At 37.2% G+C, this 21,097-nt stretch overlaps 1 protein-coding gene across 1 annotated transcript in view; it reads right to left on the reverse strand.

The window, feature by feature from the left end:
• Positions 1-21,097, reverse strand: part of TRHDE (thyrotropin releasing hormone degrading enzyme) — a 202,659-nt gene that overhangs the window by 87,389 nt on the left and 94,173 nt on the right. Inside the window, exon 7 of the mRNA XM_005419212.3 lies at positions 8,853-8,918. Coding sequence (XP_005419269.2) covers positions 8,853-8,918 — 66 coding nt within the window. The remainder of the gene's footprint in view (positions 1-8,852; positions 8,919-21,097) is intronic.

A 21,097-nucleotide genomic window follows, 5' to 3' on the forward strand; every position in this document is an offset into this window, starting at 1 on the left:
GGGAGGAGGAAGAGAAGAAAGAGATGATAAAGAAGAGGAGAAAGTTTTCACAACAACATGTTTTGTCCAGCATAGATTCAGGATAATTTTTTCTAAATGTCCTCCACTAGACTGAAGTAGATTGATCTATTTATTTAATTTCCAATATATATAACATGTTAACTAGGAGTTCAATCCTGCTGTATTTGTTCTGAAAATATCCCCACTGACTTCTAAAGAGCTAATGGAAATTCTGATTGCATAAGAGCAGCAAAATCACGCACAAAATTATTCCCTTCCAGTGCCCTGTAAAATCCACTGAGCTGCCTCATAACAAAAGAGGTAAGGTTGGCCCTGAGCTGCTATCAGGAAAACAGTGTAATTCTATTCCAAAAGAAAACATTTTTGTAAATAGCTGCTGAGCCTGCTGACATTATCTGGAAATTCTTAGCTATCACTCTTTCTCTTAATAATTCCTATGATAAAAATGAAAGAGAAAACAGTCATAACTGAATTTCATATGCAACAAAAAGAAGCTCACTGAAGGCACACCAAGCAAATAGCTGTGCAGTATCTGTAACGTGACTGACTCTAACATTGCCACAAAGGGCAATGCTGTTCCAAGAAAACAAACTTGGTTTATACACAGTGTGTATACTAGTTTTTTTTCTTTTTGTAAAAGCCTTATCAGCAGAGCAAATTAACATTTTATCCTAGCTGAAGAACACCATTACTTCCTCCTAATGAAGGCAATACCATCCATAACCTTGCTCTGAACCCAGGCACTAGGGACGCTGATGGCTTTTTCAGCAGCAGCTACTCTCACCACATTTTATGTTCCTTGCTGCAACCTCCAATGTAGGCAAAGTCTAACTATGTGAACTGAAATCCTGTCTTCAAAGAGTCCATCTTAGATTGAATTCTTCTCCAAAATTTTGGTCAACACCAGAAAGTACTGAAAAATGCCACCTTTTTTTTTTTTTTTTTTTTTTTTATGAGTGTGTCCTTCCATCTGCTGTCCCCATGCACTGGAGCACAGCTCTAAAGGTCAGGAAAATGCTTTTTCTTAAAGCACTGATCACTTTTAGATATCCAGCAGCAATAGAGATCCTCTCTCTCCCTGCACCGACAGCTCACAGGTGCTTATGCTCAGAGGGAGACTCAGGCCCTGAAGCAGAAAGCAAAGAGCCCATGTCTCCCTTCTCCTGGCAACCCCCAACAACTGGGGAAGAAAACTGTGATCCAAATGCTCCAGGAACACAAAGCAAAGCAGAAAGATGGAAAGGAGATAATACAACCAAACAGGAATATTCTGCTAATGCACCATTTCAGGAAGAAGCTCCCTTTGCAGAGCACCAACATTATATGGGACACAATCCACCAGCACGCATGATGTGTGGCTGCTAAAATTGTGGGTGCATTATGCTCAGCCTTGCCAATGTTCTGCTTTCAAAAAGGTAATAGTTAAACTGTAGATAAACCAAATACCCTCACTGTGTCGGTAATAGTTAAACTGTAGATAAACCAAATACCCTCACTGTGTCTGTAGATCAGCTTGTTGCACATCACAACAGCACTGTGGTCTCATTTGTAGCAGAGCTGGACTCTGTGACTAATCCTGATGTGACATCTGTTCTGAGTATCTAAAGTGGTTTATAATGCTAAACATTTTATCAGAATATCTTCTTGGGTTTCAAAATAGATATCCAAATTTTATGGATATCTTTTTCATTTTACTCACATTGGTCCAATTTCCCTTCAGATGTACAGGCACTCCATTCTCATTAATATCTTTAAAGAAATATTAGTTGAATGATCAGCATTTTCTGGAGGCTCACCTTGGTGTCTTCACAGGCAGAGCAGCAGCCACACAGTTGACAATGATGGCAGTGAAAGCTGTGCTTTGAACCCATAAACTCTTCTGATCCCTAAGTGCTCAGACTTGGGACTTTTGCATACTTCACACCTATGTAAATTTTAACTTCAATTTCTCTGTGCCTGGATCTCCACCCTAGGCACCATGTCTTTCTTCCCTGTGAGGTTTCTGTCCTCTGCATTAACTGTTGGTGATGCACCCTGACACCACACTGGATGACATTTAAGAAAATTGAACGTAGCAATCAGGAACTGCGCTACATAGCAAATGAGAAGTATATGAAACTATTGAACAAAAGAACAATTCAGTTAGCATGGTCCACCTTGTGAACTGAATCAGACATTGTCCTATGTAGAAAACACTGGGTACTTGCATAATTAAAAAACCCGATAAAGGTGCACACACAGGAAAAAAAAAAAAGAATGGAAAAATAAAATTAGCATTTCTCAAAAACTTTACATTTAAATTATGCAACTTCAAACACAATTTTCCTTTAAGCATTAGCATTTCACTACACACAGTATACTCAAATACGCTTGGAGTTAGAGGAAGAATTTCCATTTTTGGAGTGATACCCAAGTCTGGCCCTTACTATGCTATAAGTCTTTAACATTTTCAAAAGAAAAACATATTGTGACACAAAAACTTATGGAAGTTTCTTATGCAAGAAACAGACCTACCGTCTTTTACTGACCTGTGTAAATCAAAGTCTATAGGAATTCAGTCCATAACACTGAATTCATTTAACAAATGTAAACTAAAATCCAGAGTGATGTAAATTAGAAGCAAAAGAAATGCTAAGGGGGAAAAAAAGGTGAAAGATGTTAACAATCTCATATGACATGCACCATAGAAAACAGTGATGTCAGCTCCTATGAGATTTCCTATGATTTCTGAAGTCCTCCCTTGAACATGCTCGAGTTCTCCAGTTGACAATTCTCAGATAAAGGGATTGGTAGCAACTACCTCAGACAGTTAATTGCCAGAACATCCATGGTGATACTTTGATGTTCACTAAGGTCATACACTCAGCTTTTCTAAACAGAGGAGGTGGGTGCAGAATCAGCTGAAAAGTACTTTACTCAACATCTAGTAAATGCACCAGCTGCAACACCAGAGGTACTGTAGATGTAAAGATGCTCCTCCTGGGTGGCAAAAGTTACATCCTTTGACTGAGCAAAAGAAGACTCCAGGTAGTTCCACGTGCATTGTTGATCTGCAGGCAGCATCGCAGTTTACTGCTTCACTGACCTTGATCCTAAGATGCCTGATTTTTTGTTTTTGCAGATTTTTTTATGTTTTTACAGAAAACTCTTGAAAAGAAGTCTCTAATGATGTCTCATTAAAGATAGCGAACAACTAACTGTAATGAATTGGTAATAAAGATATAATAAATAGGTATTAAATAGGTAATTTTTTAATACATTATGTAAAAAATAGATTATCATATAATACCATGGAAATAGATGAAAATATTTCATGCATTACTATTTCATGCACATGGTAGGTGTCTAAAAAACGGGAAAAAGCAGTGGGGATGAAAGGAAGTTTAAATAGCCAGCAATATGATACTAGGAAGTGACTGAAATCTGAACCTTGCTGTATTTAATAGCCTGAACACCACACTTCCCCAGACAGCTCCTGTGAAAGGCTGACTAATTTGTTTCAATACAGTGGCCATTCTACAGCACCAGAAGAGACAGTGTCTATCCAAAGCACTGTATGAAAATTCCTCCAAATGTACAATGTGAAGCCTAAAAAGTAGTTAATTTATCACAGAAGCAGAGATTCCTACGGTAACTAATTCAAACTGCTGATGATGCACTAAATCAGAGTGAATGATGAACACATACATAGCAGCAAGTGAAGTTCAAAAGGATACAGATCTATGTGATCAATGAGCTGTCACACAGGAAATGAAATGCAGTGTTGACAAACGTACAGTTATAGAGATGAAGCTCCAAAATAATCAAACCAAATATAAGAAAATACACCAGTGCAGAAATATCTCATTACAGCACTGGAGGTGCCTTTTAAAACACATCTACAAATTCAAATCACTGGTACCTCTCTCTCTATTTAATGTGAAAAAAATAAAAACCAAGCACTGATTACTTGAAGAGATGCACTGTTGTAATGCAGTAAAATCTTCCCAAAAATGCAATCCAGTGACACCAGACATGTAAGAAACCATTTGTTTCAGGCACAGAGTTGGAACAACAGCCTACAGAAGAAAATCTCACACAGACCTAGTATCATATTGCACGTTACCACCCTGAGTGACGACTGAATGATAAAGCCAACTTATGGCTTCTACCTCTATCAATTTGTGCAGCTCAGAAACATAATCAGAGCAAGTGGTGCTGACCAAGCCTGTTCACATTCTAACCACCTTCTTACCTGATTAATAGCTTTTTGACTGAAAAGCAACACCATTTTGTAAGAAGAGTACTGGCATTCAGTGATGTGCACATCTTGAATTTTCCTGAAGCATAAGAAACTGCACATCATGAAAGATGCCAGAACTTTTAAAAAGACATAAATCACCTGCTGTGAGAAGGAAGGATTTATTAGACATTTTCTTCAAAAATAATAGCTGTAACTTTCTCACATGCAAGTGTTACCAGCTGTGGCTACTACTGTCATTATTCAATTATTCATTACAGCCAATAGTAATATATTCTCTTTTGCTTTTGCCTACAGAGTGCTACAGTGAGAATGTTCTGTCTGTAACTAAATCTCCTGTTTGAAATGCGATATAATTCAATACATCATATCTTTGAAGGACTTTTCAAAAATCCTACCTTCACTAGTCTCTTGGATGCAGCTTTATTGTATAATCAAATGCCCTTTCTAGTATATTTACCATCATAGGAACAGTCCAGTTATTTTTGACAGATATGAATCTCTACAAAACATCTACGCTGTAAAAATAAGCACTTCTACCAGAATTTTACTCGCTTGCAGACTCCTTAACAGAACAGTTTGCTAAACTGTTACAGATCACATGCACATTTGTACATTTCCATCAGATCATATTTATTGGTAAAAAATATCCACCAAAGAACCTCATTCTCCTCCATCAACTTTTCTTTTTAATGCAATTGATTGTTTTCTTTGACAAATAAGGGATTTTTCACCCCCAACCTGTCTCCACCTGCTATTTAAAATGTCCACGTGCCAAGTGAGTATGAAAAAACAAGCAATTAACAAATAAGGTAGCAATCCTATTTGCTTCTTGTTCTAAACCTTATTTTTCCTCTCCCTAATCCAAAGTTAAGTTACATCTTGTCTGTTGTAGCGTCCCCTATGTTAAAGCTCTAATTCTTTAGCTCTTAATAAGATGATGAATCATGCCTTGATTTGGATGAAACCACAAACAATGCAAACACAAATAAAGAACTACTCATTTTTGTTTATGCTACTTTAATAAGACCTCAGAATTACTCTTTTTTACAATCTGTTAAACACTTAAGGACATAGCTAATACATTCAGAAGAATTTAAATAATACTGGAAATATAATACAGTGGAGAGGTAACAATAGAGAAGGTTCCTGGAGTGTGTGGAAGTTAACTTCCAAACACAGTTGCTGAGCAAGACAACTAAAAAAGCAGCCCTGCAGGAGCTCTTGTTTGTGAACAAAGACTGGTGGGTGACGTGATGATTGGAAGGCATCTTGGGCTCAGCAATTATGAAATGACAGAGTTTGAGTTTTCAATTCTTGGAGAAATTAGGAGAGGGGTCAGCAGAACTGCTACCTTGGCCTGTTTATGACACTCTTTGAGAGAGTCCCTTGGGCTTTTGCCTGAAGAGCAAAGGAGTCCAGGAATGCTGAATATATTTAAGAAATCCTAAAGGTGCTGGAGCTGGCCATCCCCACATGCTGAAAGACAAGCCAGTGGGGAAGACCATCAGCCTGGCTGCACAGACAGCTTTGTCCGGAGCTCAGATAACAAAAACAAGCTTATGATCTTTGGAAGAAGGGACAAGCAATTCAGGAGGACTACAAGGGCATTGTGAGGTTATGCAGGCAGAAAACTTGAAGAGTCAAAGCCAAAGTAGAACTTTATCTAGACACTGCTGTAAAACACATTAAAAATATATTTCTATAAATACATTAGCAACAGAAGGAGGGCTGAGAATCTCCATTCTTGGCAGAATATGGGGAATAACATTGTGACAAAGAATGAGGAAAAGGCTGAGGTACCTAATGCCTTCTTAGTCTCAGTCTTTCATAGTAAGACCAATTGTTCTTTGGGTACCCAGCCCCCTGAGCTGGACAACAGACAGAGAGGAGAACTAAAGCACCAGACATCTGAGGGAAAATGGTTGGCAGTCTTTTACATCATTTAAATACACAGAAGTCTATTGGAAAGGACAGGATCCATCCAAGGGTCCTGAGGGAGCTGGCAGCAGTGTCCACCGAGTCACTTTCCATCATTTACCAGTAGTTCTGGCTCACTGGGTAAGTCCCAGACAACCAGAGGTGGGCAATGTGACACCAATTTACAAGAAGGGCTGGAAGCATGTTCTGAGGAATGACAGGCCTGTCAGCCTGACCTCAGTGCCAGGGAAGGTCATGGAGCAGATTGTCTTGAGTGCCATCACATGGCAGATACAAGACAACCAGGGCATCAGGCCCAGCCAGCATGCTGTAAGAAAGGTCCTGTTTGACCTACCTGACCCCTTTCTGTGACCTGCTTTGTGGATGAGGGAAAGGCCATGGATTTTGTCTACCTAAACTTCCTAATGCTTTTGACACCATTTCCCACAGCATTCTCCTGGAAAAACTGGCTGTGGAGGTCTTTTAGAACTCAGTTACTCAGAAAGCCATTAGAATGACACAGGAGGAATGAACCACCAAGTGCATTTTCAGAATATTTGTTATCTGAAGAGATTTATAAATAGTAGTAGTATTCAATTTTGCTATTCTACAGAAATGACACTTAGTTGAATATTAGAATTCCATGTTAAAACAGGATTCAAGGCAACATAATTCAAAAACCCATGTGATGGTACCAAGCTAAAGAGCTAAAATGCCTAAACCAGTGCATGACAGAAAGGGTAAATTAGTCCTCCAGTTTCCCTTGTCATTAGCAAAGCTATAGCCTCCCAAATATTCAGTGCAGGAACAGTATTTTGTTCGATTTGCAAAAGACAAAAAATTAAATGATTGACAGATATTTCCAACTGTATAATTTGTACCTTATGAAAAACTTATGAACTTTATATTTTATTTTGTTCAGCTTGAAAACATACACATGGAAAATCTCTATCTAGATTTCAAACTGGTTTTAACTAAAATCATCATCTTCCTACTGAACTGATGCCAAGACTTGTACTAGTCAGATTTTCACAGTTAGATTTTTCATAGACTTTCATAAGCAAACAGAATGGTTTCTATTCAGAGCCAAACCAGTGAGAAGCAGAAGTAATAGGAAACCATTCAAATCAAAAAACCAAAGCTCCATTACAATTTTATGGTACTTATGATTAATCCCTGCATAGCTATTCTTTGATCTGAGCTTTTTTCTCAGTCTATTTCAAGACAACTTGCACACTGTTATTTCGCAGGCAAACATAGAAGAAAACAGAAAAACAGGGTTTAAGATGTACAGACTAAAACTTTTCCTTTCTAAAACCCTGAGTGACATACTCCACTGGGAAAAAGGGCTACTGAAATCCTCCATGAATGGATCTGTCCAAACAGAAGTTTCTGGCTGGAATATGGAGTTTGCAGGACTAAGGACAGAAGTCTTACTGTCTTAAATGACATGATGGTTTTACCCTTGATATACACAAGATTTTATGAAGGAAACTTCTGCTTTAAAGAGTTCTCATCTGGATGAGAAATTTATCTAATTGATCTGACTTGGTGTTACAACTAAGCAAATGATCAAGCTGGTCCCATAAGTAAGTTATGCTACAAACTCTGATTGTACTGTAAATTCTCTAAAAAGCTGCATTTCCTCAGCAAGTTTCCTTTCATTGCCTTTGCACGGAAAATATCTCTCTGACATGACCAATGCATTCATTTAATTTTTGTTTTATATTTTATCTTCCAATTTATTTTGGTTAGAGGTAGAATTATTCTGTTAAAAAATGACCTGATCCTAGATGTAGTTTATTTAAATTTCAAAATGAAAAGCTTACTAAGAACAGATAAGATTGATTACTCCTTCCAACTTAGCATAATTGTATTTCAGGTGAACATCAATTTACTTTAAAGGACACTTCTAAGTAGCAGGCTGTATCATACATAATTCATCAATCACAGCTGCCTGTAACATGATTTACTCAAGCAGATTTCAATGGAATAGAGGGAATTACATTGTTTTTTATGCTTTGGCTTGTTTGTTTTTAAATAGTTTACTAAACACTCCTTTGTCCTGAATTATTGCTGAAAGGAGTTCATCCTTGGTAATCACCATGTTGAATTTCTTTCTCTTTCCACAGAAATGTTACCTCTTTAAATTTCTTTTAAAAGACAGAGTGAGTTTTCAAAACATCGTTAAGGCAGAGAGCACTCCATGCTTATTGAAGGTAAAAATAAAGCTCAAGGATTTTGCTACAGAGGAAAGCATGGCAAAATATTTATCTGAAAAGCATTATTCATTTTAAGGCTGTTTATTTTCCAGCTGGCTTATATTGTTATTATTTGTTAGACCAGCAGTCAAACGCAGGTGAAGAGAAGTAGTTACTTCCTCAGCTAGTCCTTCATGTATTTGTCATATGGATAAAGTGCCTTTTATGTGGCACTCTACACAAAACTGTATGCCAGTTGAAGTACAATCACTTCATACATCAAGAAATATAGGTGAAACTGCATCTTCAATCAAATTCAGCTTCAGGGACATGGCGGTACTTCAGATGGTCCTAAGGTAAAGAAACATTTCCAGAAATTGATGCAAATATAGCTTCAAAAGAAAAAAGAGGGAGCAAGAGAAACTGCTAGAAATACACATCTACACAAAGATGGAAATGCCTTTACTTACTTGTAAGCCCATTTGAAACACAGAGTGACCCATAAAGCTAGCCAACATTCGAATCAGAGCTGCACCCTATGGGAAATAATAGAGAAACAAAGTTACCAGCTTTGAATTCCAATATAACACAATAAATATACTCAGAAGTAGGCATTTCCCCCCAACACTAATATGCCTGAAACCTGTAACTTATACAATCTTTATTTGTGCTAGAATGAAAGAGAGAGAGAGAAGATAATGCAAATGCTTACTAGGAAAAGTGAGGAGGCAAAGTGATAATGTGTTAATAAATGATAATAAGTGCTAATATCCTGCCCCATATGTTCAATAAGGCGCAGGTCAAACAACACACTCTCCCTACTGCTGGAGTATGCATGTGTCAGTTCCACAGGTGACTGACCCCAACTCTTCTATGCACTCAACAGAAAGGCCCAGTTTTAATTGAGAGCAAAGAAGTAATGTCAACTGCAAATTCTACCTCAGTGATTATTCACAATACTTTTATCTCCATTACACTATTGTACATCAGGATTCAGTGATACTACTTCCCTTCGTAACACTTTCAAGATCTGGGGACTAAAAGCCAATAATTTCCATTAGAATTTTATAAGATGTGGATATATATATTTGACCTATTAATAGTCAGGTTATTTTTCAGACTATCATGCAAAGAGGTAAGTACTTGTATAGCACTCTTTCTCTACTTATAGCAGTTCTTAGCCTCTTCCTCTTCAGACAAAGCATAGAGATCTAAAAGACAAGTGATTCTAAATCCCAGTACTTACTGCAAGAAACAGATACTTGCAAGAGCAGCTTTTTTAAGCATCCTTTTTGTGTCTTCTCACACACTCTCAGAAACACAGTTACTGTGTATTTTCCCTTTGCCCAAGTGCTCTATTTCAAGCAGAAGTAACTTTGCAGATCTGATGTGACCATTTAGCTATAATATCCCACTTTACAATATAATTTCAAGACAACCAGCCTTCCAATCCCAATATTTAAATGTTATACTTAGTACTGATCACCATACAAGAGGGAGGACACTTGTGATTGCAAATCCGTGAATTAAAGGCTTTAAGAAAACATGCTGCTAGAATTCAACCTCATCTAGAGATGAAGGTCCAGAAATTAGATTAACACTCAATCAGACAATAATAAAAAAAGAGAGAACATTACATATATTCAAAAATTTACAGATTCTAAAGTCAAAAGGACTTATATAACATTTGTTCTGCATTAATTTATTAATTTAGGCAAAAACCCCTGTGGTTTCTCTTTCCATTTTAGAAAATTCAAGATCAGAATAATGTTTCAGAGTACTATCTAATGTGTCACAACTAATATTTACTCTCACAGTGAAACTACACACCTTTTTACTAGTTGGAAGATATCTAGTTTCATTTACTTGAATTTATCTAGCTTCAGCTTTCAAAACAAGACTCTATGTCTTTTCCTGCTAAATTAAAGTTCAGGATAGTTTGGAAATTTAACTGTTGACTAATTTTTAGATCATTTTACATATGTTCCACTGATTTTTTTATACAGTGACTATTTTTAAGTACTGAATGGATCTGTAATAAACAACACTTGAAATAATGACATAAATCAAAAATATTTGTAAATTATTAGTAAGCTGTAAGAAAACACAAGTCCTTCACATAGGCAGCAAAACCAAACATTATATAGGTTGCAGAGTAACTGACCTGCTTTTAGGAATTGAATAGTGAATAAACCAAAACACGATATCTGCATTATTAACACTAGAGTATGCTGTTATGGTGGTATATAATCTTACTGGAAGACAAATCATGTCTGGAACACATTGCAGAATACGAAGTAACACCTTTCAAAACAGATTATTACCTGAGCAGACAATACCATAGGTCAGGAAACATTATTGCCCTTATATTACTAGAGAAACAGATTGAGTGAAGTTCTCAGAGACATTTAAGCAGATAAACAGTAGATAAATCTGCTTAAGCAGATAAACAGAAGATTTTTTTTTTTTAATCTCATAAATAGGTAAATCCTACTTATTCTGTAAGTCACTTGGTCAGGGCAATCCAAAACATCTGTAGCAGAAACAAAAAACCCATAAAACATATCAGACAAAATCCTCAAAAATATTACATTTTTCCATTCCTCACACATCTTTTTTCCTACTCACTGTTTAGTATTCCAGGATGCCCTGGTTTCTTCCTCACAGTTAAGCTTCATATAGTGACACAAAAGTATCTTCAAGAGATAGGAGAAGAAACAAGAGCAAATGAAGCTCTAAGTGTAGAGGGAAAAGAAATGGGAGGAAACCATTCATTTCACCTTTCCTGAACTTTTGAGAGTAGGCAGAACAGAGAACCATGATACATTCATAAGAAGCACAGAAGCTCTCTGGACATTCACAGCTCTGGAAAGCAGAGCAGGATAAGGCAGCAAACACTGGCACTCTGACTAGGGAGGAAGCGAAACAGGTTTGCAGGCAGAAGGATAGAAAGCAAGAGGTATAGAGAATAACTGGCATAAAGAAGAGTGGCTTACTGAAAGGAGAAGCTTGGAAGATTACCCTAAACAGAGGGTTGTGGGAGGTGCAGAAGGTACGTGCAGTAAGTTCAGTTATAGGAAAAACAGAATACATAGATGGAGTGCCATACCTTCCAAAAGCTTCTTGACCTAGACCTAAACCTACAGAAAAATCCCAACAAAACTGTCCTGCTGCAGGAGATGCCCTTTGGAACCTATCAGCATCACTCTCTGAACACCCTGACATGCAAGGAGCCTGCTCCCCACTTGACTCTCAGAGCCACTTCTGTTCCACTAACTTTTGTCCAACAGAGGAACAACACAGGATGTCTTGAGAAGCGAACTTGCCTCTCCTACTGGGCAGAATGACTGTTTATTGATGATTTAAGTGCTTTCCTCCAGGCAATGGATGACTCAGTACCTTGTCAAGAGGTAAAGCACATTGGTTTAAGAGGTCTAGTGGAAAACAATTCTTTCCTATTCAAAAAACATACCTAGTTCCTGTCAGTGTAAAATCTGACTTGCCTTAAGCCATTATACCCTATCTTAATTTGTCTACCCAGACAAATACACTAGTTATTGATCCAATGATTAATGGCACTACCTGGGTCTGGTGAAGCACTGCTCATTAGCAGATCTCACAAGTGCACACTAATATTAATGCCAATATTCTGCAAATTAAAAGGAAACTGTGGCACACCCTAATGAAATCACTTGCCAAAGATCACCCAGAGCCTCGTATAACCTATGTGCTCCTTGTATAACCTATGATACAGCTGAAGCTTTCTCAGCCTCAGCGTTGATATTCCACTGCTATAGGAAAGGAAAGTAGAATATGTTGGCTACTTCAAGGAACTTAGGTGCATACAGCTCTTTTTTGCAAAGTGCTCTTGGGAAAAGGCACATTCATGGACAGTAAGCCAACACTGCCTGAAGGGATGGAAGTTTATGCGCTTTCTTCCCCTGAAGAAATTTGTATACTCACAACATGGTAAAGACAAGCCATAACCAAACTTAAGAGAAGAATTCCTTTGTATGCAAAACTGAACATGTCTTTGAAATCTACAAAATGCAGAGCTGAGCTAAGGTATTCAGTCTAATTCTCTCCACGCCAACATAAAATAATGTGATTTTATCCTTGATCCCAGATTAGTTTTAACTAATTTTTAAAGACCCACTCCTACATCTTGATCCTTTTATGTCATTACAGATCACAATTACTGTAAGTCAATTTAATTCTATGACTTACTGAATATCTCAATTTTATTATACTTGAAATTCCTTAATTAATAGTTTCACTTGCAACTTGCGTCTTGTAAATTTTTTTAATACAAAAGATAGCACCGAATGGAATTTTATTTAACAGGAAACAAAGTAAGTCTTATGTATGAACCCACAAAAACATGACTACTACTACTACTACAATACAGTACTGAGACAGAGCCACACAGGAAGTGATACACTTGATTCAATGCAGGTATTTGTAGCACCTGTGACTATAATCACTTTAGGTGTTTAGACTTCCCTTACAGTTGTTGGGCTTTAAGAGTCACCTCTGGATGCACTTTATCTAATCTTAAAGTAAACCTCAGATGGGGGAAATTGTACTCTAAAAGCACTCACCTCTTGTAATTCACTCCAAAAGCAGGCTTGAGTGACTAGCTCATATGTACACATCTGTGCCACAGACATCTAAAGTGCAGTGAGATTCATTCAACTGCACAGTCCAAAAAGACCATACAGAGATTGATTCCCTGTTCTGGGGGAACTCCTGAATTGTGGAGGTACAAAACCAGTGCGATCCTTTCATATATATAGTCAAATAACAAAAATCCTACCTCGCTTTATTCTACACACCATACTTTTACATAAGAATACTAGCAAGGGTAGATATTCAACAGAAAGCCCTGCAGAGAGGGCAGAGTGCCTGCTAGCTGAAGGTAGATGCTCTATACTGAACAGAAAGCAAAGAAAAGCACTTGAAATAAAGAAGTGGTGAAGCAGTTGCAGGGAAGGGAACAATATAAAAATCAGCAAACCAGCACATAGGGTTATGCAGAAGGCAAGAGGCAGAGACAAGAGGCCAAATGTGAAGAGATACAAATAAGCTAGAAACTTCTTCAGTATTATTCTTTGAAGAACCAAAAATTATGTCGTTATTCTAAAAAGTTCTCATGTGAGAAAAATATCAGCAACACAAACCAAAAACCGTGAACTACAGCTGATTTACTTTGTAAGGGCAAAATAATTGATTGTTCTGAAAATGCATTAGAGAGGGGGAAGGAAAAGAGATCATAATAGGATGACCTGGAAAACACACAGCTCTTCCATCCTCCTTTCCACAAAATTTTTCATTTTTTCCTTCAATATCAACTACTTCTTTTTAGTTGTGCTTTTGTGTGCTTCATTGTTTTTGTTTTAACCATAGGATTGAGATTCATCTAACTGAGTGCAAATACCTACATTGTAGCTAAGCGATGCTTATACTCAGTTGTATGCAGCTGAGGCAGCTTTATAGGCAAAGGAGAGAGAAGCAAGCACTTCAGTTCATCCTGATTCATCCAAAGACATACATCTAAAATAGGACAGATTAATTTCACCCTGCAGATGCCTGTTTATCTTCACTGATGATACAGGAAGATGGGGGGCTACTCAGTTGCAGGTGTCTACATGGTGACCATCTCAAGCGAGATGACATCAATCTCTGAAGATATTTTACCCTGTAAATTACAAAACATTAAAAATTATGAAAAAGTTAATAGTGGGAAAACACCTCCTCGAGTTTGCGAAGGCCAATACAGCATCGTGAAGGCTTCCCCATCAATTATCTCATGTAATACCAAGTATCAATCATAGTAATTACACAGACCTCAATTTATCTCCTCTTCACTGAATGTCCACCTTGCCACCCTTCTTTAGGAATTAAAGCTGTTTGATTTAGTTCATAAAAATACTTTTGTGGCATAAAAACTAAAATTGGGAAGGATCCTGGTAAGAAAAACATCCCCATGGTATCCAAGGTGTAAGCAGGGAGTGAGATGCTGAGGAGGGGAACACTGGACTACCAGAAAAAATTACATAACTGAGGTTCTAAACCAGAAATTTAATACATCAATTTTCCACAAAATCTCTACCCATCCATTTTGCTTCCTCTTCTCATTAAATAAATAAAACCAAAAACTAAATACAGGCGATTTATTAACTTTCTTCTATTGTGCAGTAGTCAATTCAAAATCAGTCTTGATTAACATGTAATAACACCACCTGTTTTTCAAATTCAGTGGGACAAAAACAGAAGACCTACAGTTATTTTTCTGTGTGCTGATAAACCTGCAATTCAGGATTAAGGTTAACCTTCTCTCTAGCAAAGAGAAATAACTATAAATAACTAACTAATTCTCTGTAACTATAGAGAATTACTCTATCCTCTGCATCAATTACACTACATTTTATTCATACTGTTAGAGCTATTGTTATCAATAGTAAGTTCTTATAATCAGCTTCCTTTTCACTGATTAAAACAAGACTCAGACCACACACAGGCACACACAGAAAGGCATCATTCTTTATGAAAGACCTTCTGACTTAAGATGAGAATCAATATACAAAATTTCATGGCTAGTACTGTATACCTGATGTATACTAGTATTGGTGGTTTTTAATTAATCGGCCACAGTACACACACTTTGAATAGTTCTCTTCTTAAATGATTTACCCTGAGCTATAGGTGGCGTGCCTTGTCAAAAACTTTTTTAAAATCCATTGTCTTCTCACTCTCCCCTCAAGAATTCCAGCTGGATAGTAAGAACAAATTCCCCTTTGCAGTAGTGATGACCAGTCAAGATCAATGTATTAATCCATGTGCTCACTTATCTTACCCTTTATACCCTATAAAGTCCCCATCTCACTGGAGAAGGAAGACAAACTCACCAGCCTATAGCTCCCAAGCAATCCTCTGGCATGGCAACTACTTGTTAGGATGGTCCTCATCCCACTGCCAGAAGTTCTGCAGCTCCCTGTCTGGTTACCCTCAGAAGGTGCAAGTGGATGCCACTCAGATCTGCAGACTTTCTAACAACTACCAGTTCCTTTAGCTAGTGTTTTCCACACACCTACCTCAAATTGATGCTTTCTCCAACATACTACAAAGAATAAACTGAGCATGAGAATAAACCTGCCTTAAAAATCTCAGTCCCCATTTTATACTTTGACCATGATATGGTCCCTCACTACATAAGCCAGAGCTTATAAACAGCTTATAAACCTGTTGCATACAGTCAAGTCAGGTCTACACTCGCTCCCCAGAATCACCTCAGAACACAGAAAAACTTCCAATTATTGGCTAATGGCTTTACAGGTTGAAATGTATCTTTTCTTCACGAAACACACAAAGAATAATTTTCTTTTAGAACTGTGAATGTAATAGAAGCAGCATACAGGTTGTGGGTTTTTCTTTTAAATGCTGAACATATTTTTACAGTTCTCTGTCAAACAGAAGCCTAAGGATATCCACAATCAAATCAGCTTTTAAGTGAGTGAGTATCATTTCATTTCAGCTTAAATTTCTTAAATTCATACATTATTCTTTAGTTCTCAAAATCTGGGGTAATTCTGTGAGTCTAAGTTCATTTAAAATATTAGAAGAGCACGTTACCAAGCACTTATACAAAGAATGCATATTTGCACTTTAATTTTGCAATGTGAACACTAGCCAACAAGTAATATCCAAGTCATGTTTTTCAAAACAATCATTCTTTGTTGGTACTAAGCAACCACAGCTGGATACCCCGTGAAATTTAGCTTATTGGGAAAAAACACAGCATGAATTAAAGCAAAAGAATAATATACATCAAACACACAGCAAAAATGTGACATTTAAAAAAAGATGTACATAATTTTTTTTAAAAAACCCAAAATTAAATATGCTGCATCTTGGAGATATCTAACAGAAAATAAGTATATTTTGACTAAGTCACACCTGTGGAATTTGCTCAAATGTAGGCAGAGGTATACATATGTAAATGAACTATTTAAAAACTTGGTTAACTGATGTAAGTAGTGTAACATGTGTTACACTACATGCAATTCTCCTGTATGAACTGAACACCGGGTCCACTTTCAAACACAGGTATTGCATTTCAGCTGCATTTCCTTAAGCAAACACATTCACTGTATGCTCTCCTTTTATTTTTATTTTCCCACAAAAAGAGAAGCTCAGCCATTCCTCAGCTCCCACTCAGAAGGTTATGCTGAAATGTATTTTACTTTCCTACCTTTATCATCTGAACAGTCTTTTATCTTATGTGGCCTTACTCTGACAATTATGGAACAAGAGTGTCCTATTCATGGCATCAGTTACAACATGATCCTGTTGCAGGCTCCAGAGAGATCTTTGCTAAAGCACTTCTATCAAGCTGTAACAGCAGAGATAATTGCAAAGGCTTCTCTGGAATTCTTCAGCTGTCTCTATCAAAACTATCTCATCTCTGAGAACTGCATAAGTACCCAGTGAGAAATCCTTTTCAGGGAATTAATTAGATTGTATCATGAGTCACCAACACTAAATTCCTCTTTCATTTTCAGAAACTGAGCACTGTAATACAACAGCGTTGCTATTTTCTGTATTCTCCAATGGCACCTCCAAATATTACAAGAAAAAATGAAGTTTAATGCAAGTGAATTTGATACATGCAAATGCTTCCTTATTTCATTAGGTTAACAGAACATACTTGTTTAAATGAGTAAATATGTGCTTATGATTTCCTCCCTGTGACAGAAATGTAAAATGTTTAACTTAATTCCTAGAGGCTTTGTCTCTGGATAACCTACATAAAAGCCAAGGGAAGAAGTACAAAAGGAGATAGGTATATGCAGATCATGCAGCATACTGGTACCAAATGTCACAATACGAGACTATCCTGAGGGTCTTTGCCCAGGCAATCATTCAGTGATGCACTGAAGTACCTTAAGCACACAAGCAACCCAAATAAATAAATAAATTCCACAAAACATGAAGTTGAACATCTATGTACTTGGCTGATTGTGGCTCTCACTGGTTTCCCTGCACTTGGCAACAATTGTTAAACATTAAGGGACTATAAGGGACCAAACAAAACCATCCTTACTTGATTTTAATGATACAGACTAGAAAAAAAAAATCAGACATTTAATTAATCTTCTTTACTTTTTAAAGCAACAGAATTTCAAATTGATATTTGCTTATCAGGCAGTGCATACTCACAAATTAATATGCTGTTTATATTTAGCAATAAAACAAGATATGTTTTAATAAAAAAAAAACTTACATGTTTTTTTAAACTTTATTAATAGCATGGGTAAACCACCATTTTTCAAATCAGCAAGTATACCTGCAAACCTATAATGTATTTTTTAAATCCTCAAAGATGCATAAAGGCACCTTATGTTGTTTTTACAGAATGAAAGGCCATTTATCTGATGCCAAAACATCACTGAAAAAGCAACATTATATTCAAGGAGAGCTTTTCACTTGGAAATCATAATCATTTTCTATTCTGACAAACACAGCTGTTCTAGGGCTGGATAATACCAAAATGGTCAGATAGTAAGATGGCTTTGGCAAAATACTTGTCTTAGTCATAAATTCCATTGCAAATTTTAGGAACATGACACAAAGAAGAAAATTCAGGGGTATATGACCATAACTAATCATTTTCTTCAGTTGGATATTGTCACATCATTTTCCTTGAATAATAAAATATTATCCATTGCCCAGAGAAAATGCTATTGTGACTCAACTAACAACAGGACTTGTACTTGGCCTCACCACCAAAATCCCTCTTACATGTTCTGACACCAGTGACAAGGACAAAGGAACATTACACTTATTTATTAACTGCCTTTGTACAAAAATCTTCAAGAAAAATTACTATTCTTTTTTAGTTCACTAAATACCACATAAGAATCTCAATCCATTTGCCTAAGACTGATTTGCAACTATCTATAACTAAACCTGCCATTCTAATTTTTCTTTTCTAATACCTCCTTTAAGCTCCATAAGTTATCCAGTCAAGATCCACCTATCTTTATCATATCTTTAACATATCTTAAACATATATTTAAAAAGAACAGCAACAACAACAAAACAGTGCGCCAGAGGCTTTTCTAAAGAGTCCCCTTTTGAATAGAAATCTTACAGGATCATATTTTGATCAAAATATTGACCATATTATTATGTCAAGTTTTGTTTCTTTTGTTATATTTCACTAACTCAAATTTATTTTCTATTTCTAATTCTTACAATTTCTTCCAAGTTACTTTAACACTTGTAACTGTTGCTCTTCTGTTTATTGATCTAAACCAGGATGTGTATCAGCAAAATCAGCCCTTGTCCGTACAGGGGCCTTTTTTTTTTGGACTCCTTCAGGGAAAAAAAAAGAAAATACCTGTAACTTTCTGCTTTGCCCTTTGCTGAAAATGATCATTACAAAGCAGAAACAGAGAGGCAGAAAAGGCAAGTGCATGTCCAGTGCAAGTGCAACTACTTCCATGTACACCTGTCTTTATGAACACTATTTTAAGTCATGAAAATATCTGAGACATAGATGCACTATGTTGTTCCTTCTAATGGCTTTTGGGGAAGGAAGGATGGTAGGACCTGGTGTCTAGACCTACTGTTGCCATTTCTGCTTTGATCATCTCCTCCAGCCCTTAGGAGCTGCCATTTGCCACTATCTTTCCATGGGAAACAGGCAGAAGGCTTGGACCACAAGTTGTGTCCTTGCAACAACTCTGCCTTCATGGAGTGGTCTAGTCCAATGAGCTCTTCTTTAAAATAAAATGCTTTTATTAACATTTGTGCTCCATCTTTATTATTTCCAGTCAAACCCATATGCAATTGGCCCTGGCATGTGGAACACATAACACTCCAGAAGCACTGTCCATGTGCAGCTGCTTATATACCACACACTGTAGTTCCCATGTTTCTTCTTCAGAAAATAACTAGCATACGCTAACCAGGTTAAAGACCATTTGCTCCTGCTTGAGTCAGGATGGTAGGAAGATGAGTTAAGAGAAGTATTTTAAGTATCTTGAAGCACCTGTCTAGCTTTAAGCATTGGCAGCCACCAGCTAAACTTGGACAGCCTCCATACTTTAGGACAAGCACTCTTGAAGCTGCTCTGAACTTGAACCTGTTGGTATCACTGACTGCGTTTCAATGACTTTCATACAGGAAGCAGTAACAACCTACAGCCTTTTTATCTGAACAGAAAGACATTATTTTCATTACAAGATACCTCCTCTGTTACAATGCATTAGGAACAAATGGCTCCTGAAAGCATCTTCTGCAATCTGGGCACTGACCTGTTGCACTCACAAGTCATGGAAGAAAAATCAGCATCACACCAATGTGCACCCTCTGGACTTAATGGCACCCACAGACAACAGTACAGCTATAATAGGGAAAACAAAAAGCTCTTCCTTTATACCATGGCAAGTGAAGGGGTTCCAAAGCCATCTCTATTGTATTGTAAGACTTTCAACTAGTCTGAAACCACCTTATGCTATCAATTCAACTAAAGAAAAATTAAAAATAAAACCTATTGTACAATTTTTAAGGATTTATCTAGCATTTCTTTCGTTGTTTATGAGCTACTCCCACTCTTTTGTCACTTCAGAGATGCACATCATCACAACTTCATTGCACTCATAAACTGGCTTTCTTATAAACTACTATTTCTGAACAGAATATGGGGTGGTGGTTTGGGGTTTTTGTTTTGGTTTGATTTTGTTATTTCAGTGTGAATATGCTTCCCAGTGCCTGAGGAACAAAAGTAAAAAAATGAAGTTTTTGGAGAGCCTTTCCAGTGACTGCATTAGCCCTCCTGTTCTTCCACATTCTTGCAGAACACCCTACATTGTAAATTTTCAAAGAGAATTACACCCAAAAGGGTGAGCGAGGCGCTGCTTTCAATTTCTTAAATTCTCCTTTGCCAGAATGCAGGGAAGCTGTGCATTTTTCTTTGTGTAAAGTTTTAGTTGAACAAATCTAATGCAGAATGTTGCTTTTGAGGGGAAGCAGGAAGCATGGTTTCCCTTTATTACTATCAGAAATAAATCTTCCTTCCATCACCTGACACTGAAAGAAGAAAAAGGAAATTTTAAAGATGTGGCATAGAGTTATAAAGGAAAAGGAAGTTATACATACAAGGGTTTAGGAAATAATTAATTGTTTGCATTACAAAGTCGGAGTCAGTAACTGGTCTCACTGCTGAGGTTAATTTAGCTTACATTGAAGGAAAAAATGAATATTCTTCCCTATTCCAGTCATCCTTTTCCTTGTTTTGATTATTGTTTGTCACTTACCAAGGCATATTCTTTTGGGGGTACTTTTATAGCTACACTCCATCATAATGGTCTTGCCTGCACTGACTGCTGCCAGAATCTCCAACCAGCACACTTCAAAGCGTGCAGCAGGCTGACTGAACTGACTTTAGATATCTGGCTCCCTAGATGTCCTCTCATCCCTTCTCTTGTCTGGCTATGGCTGCTCATCTAGGGCTATGACTCCTTTAGTTCTGTCTGAGATGGCTCTCCCTCAGGTTGCTCTGGCTCTGGCTGTCGCCTTTGAGATGCAGCTGCCTTGTTTCTCCATTTTATTAGAGTCAGTTTTTCCACGCTGATTGTTGCTCCTCACGTTATTCTTGCTGCACTCTCTCCTCCTCTGATGCTGCAGCTCTCCAGGGCTCTGATTCCTG

Source organism: Geospiza fortis, unplaced genomic scaffold, assembly GCF_000277835.1.
Source record: "Geospiza fortis unplaced genomic scaffold, GeoFor_1.0 scaffold166, whole genome shotgun sequence".
Classification (NCBI taxonomy): Eukaryota; Metazoa; Chordata; class Aves; order Passeriformes; family Thraupidae; genus Geospiza; species Geospiza fortis.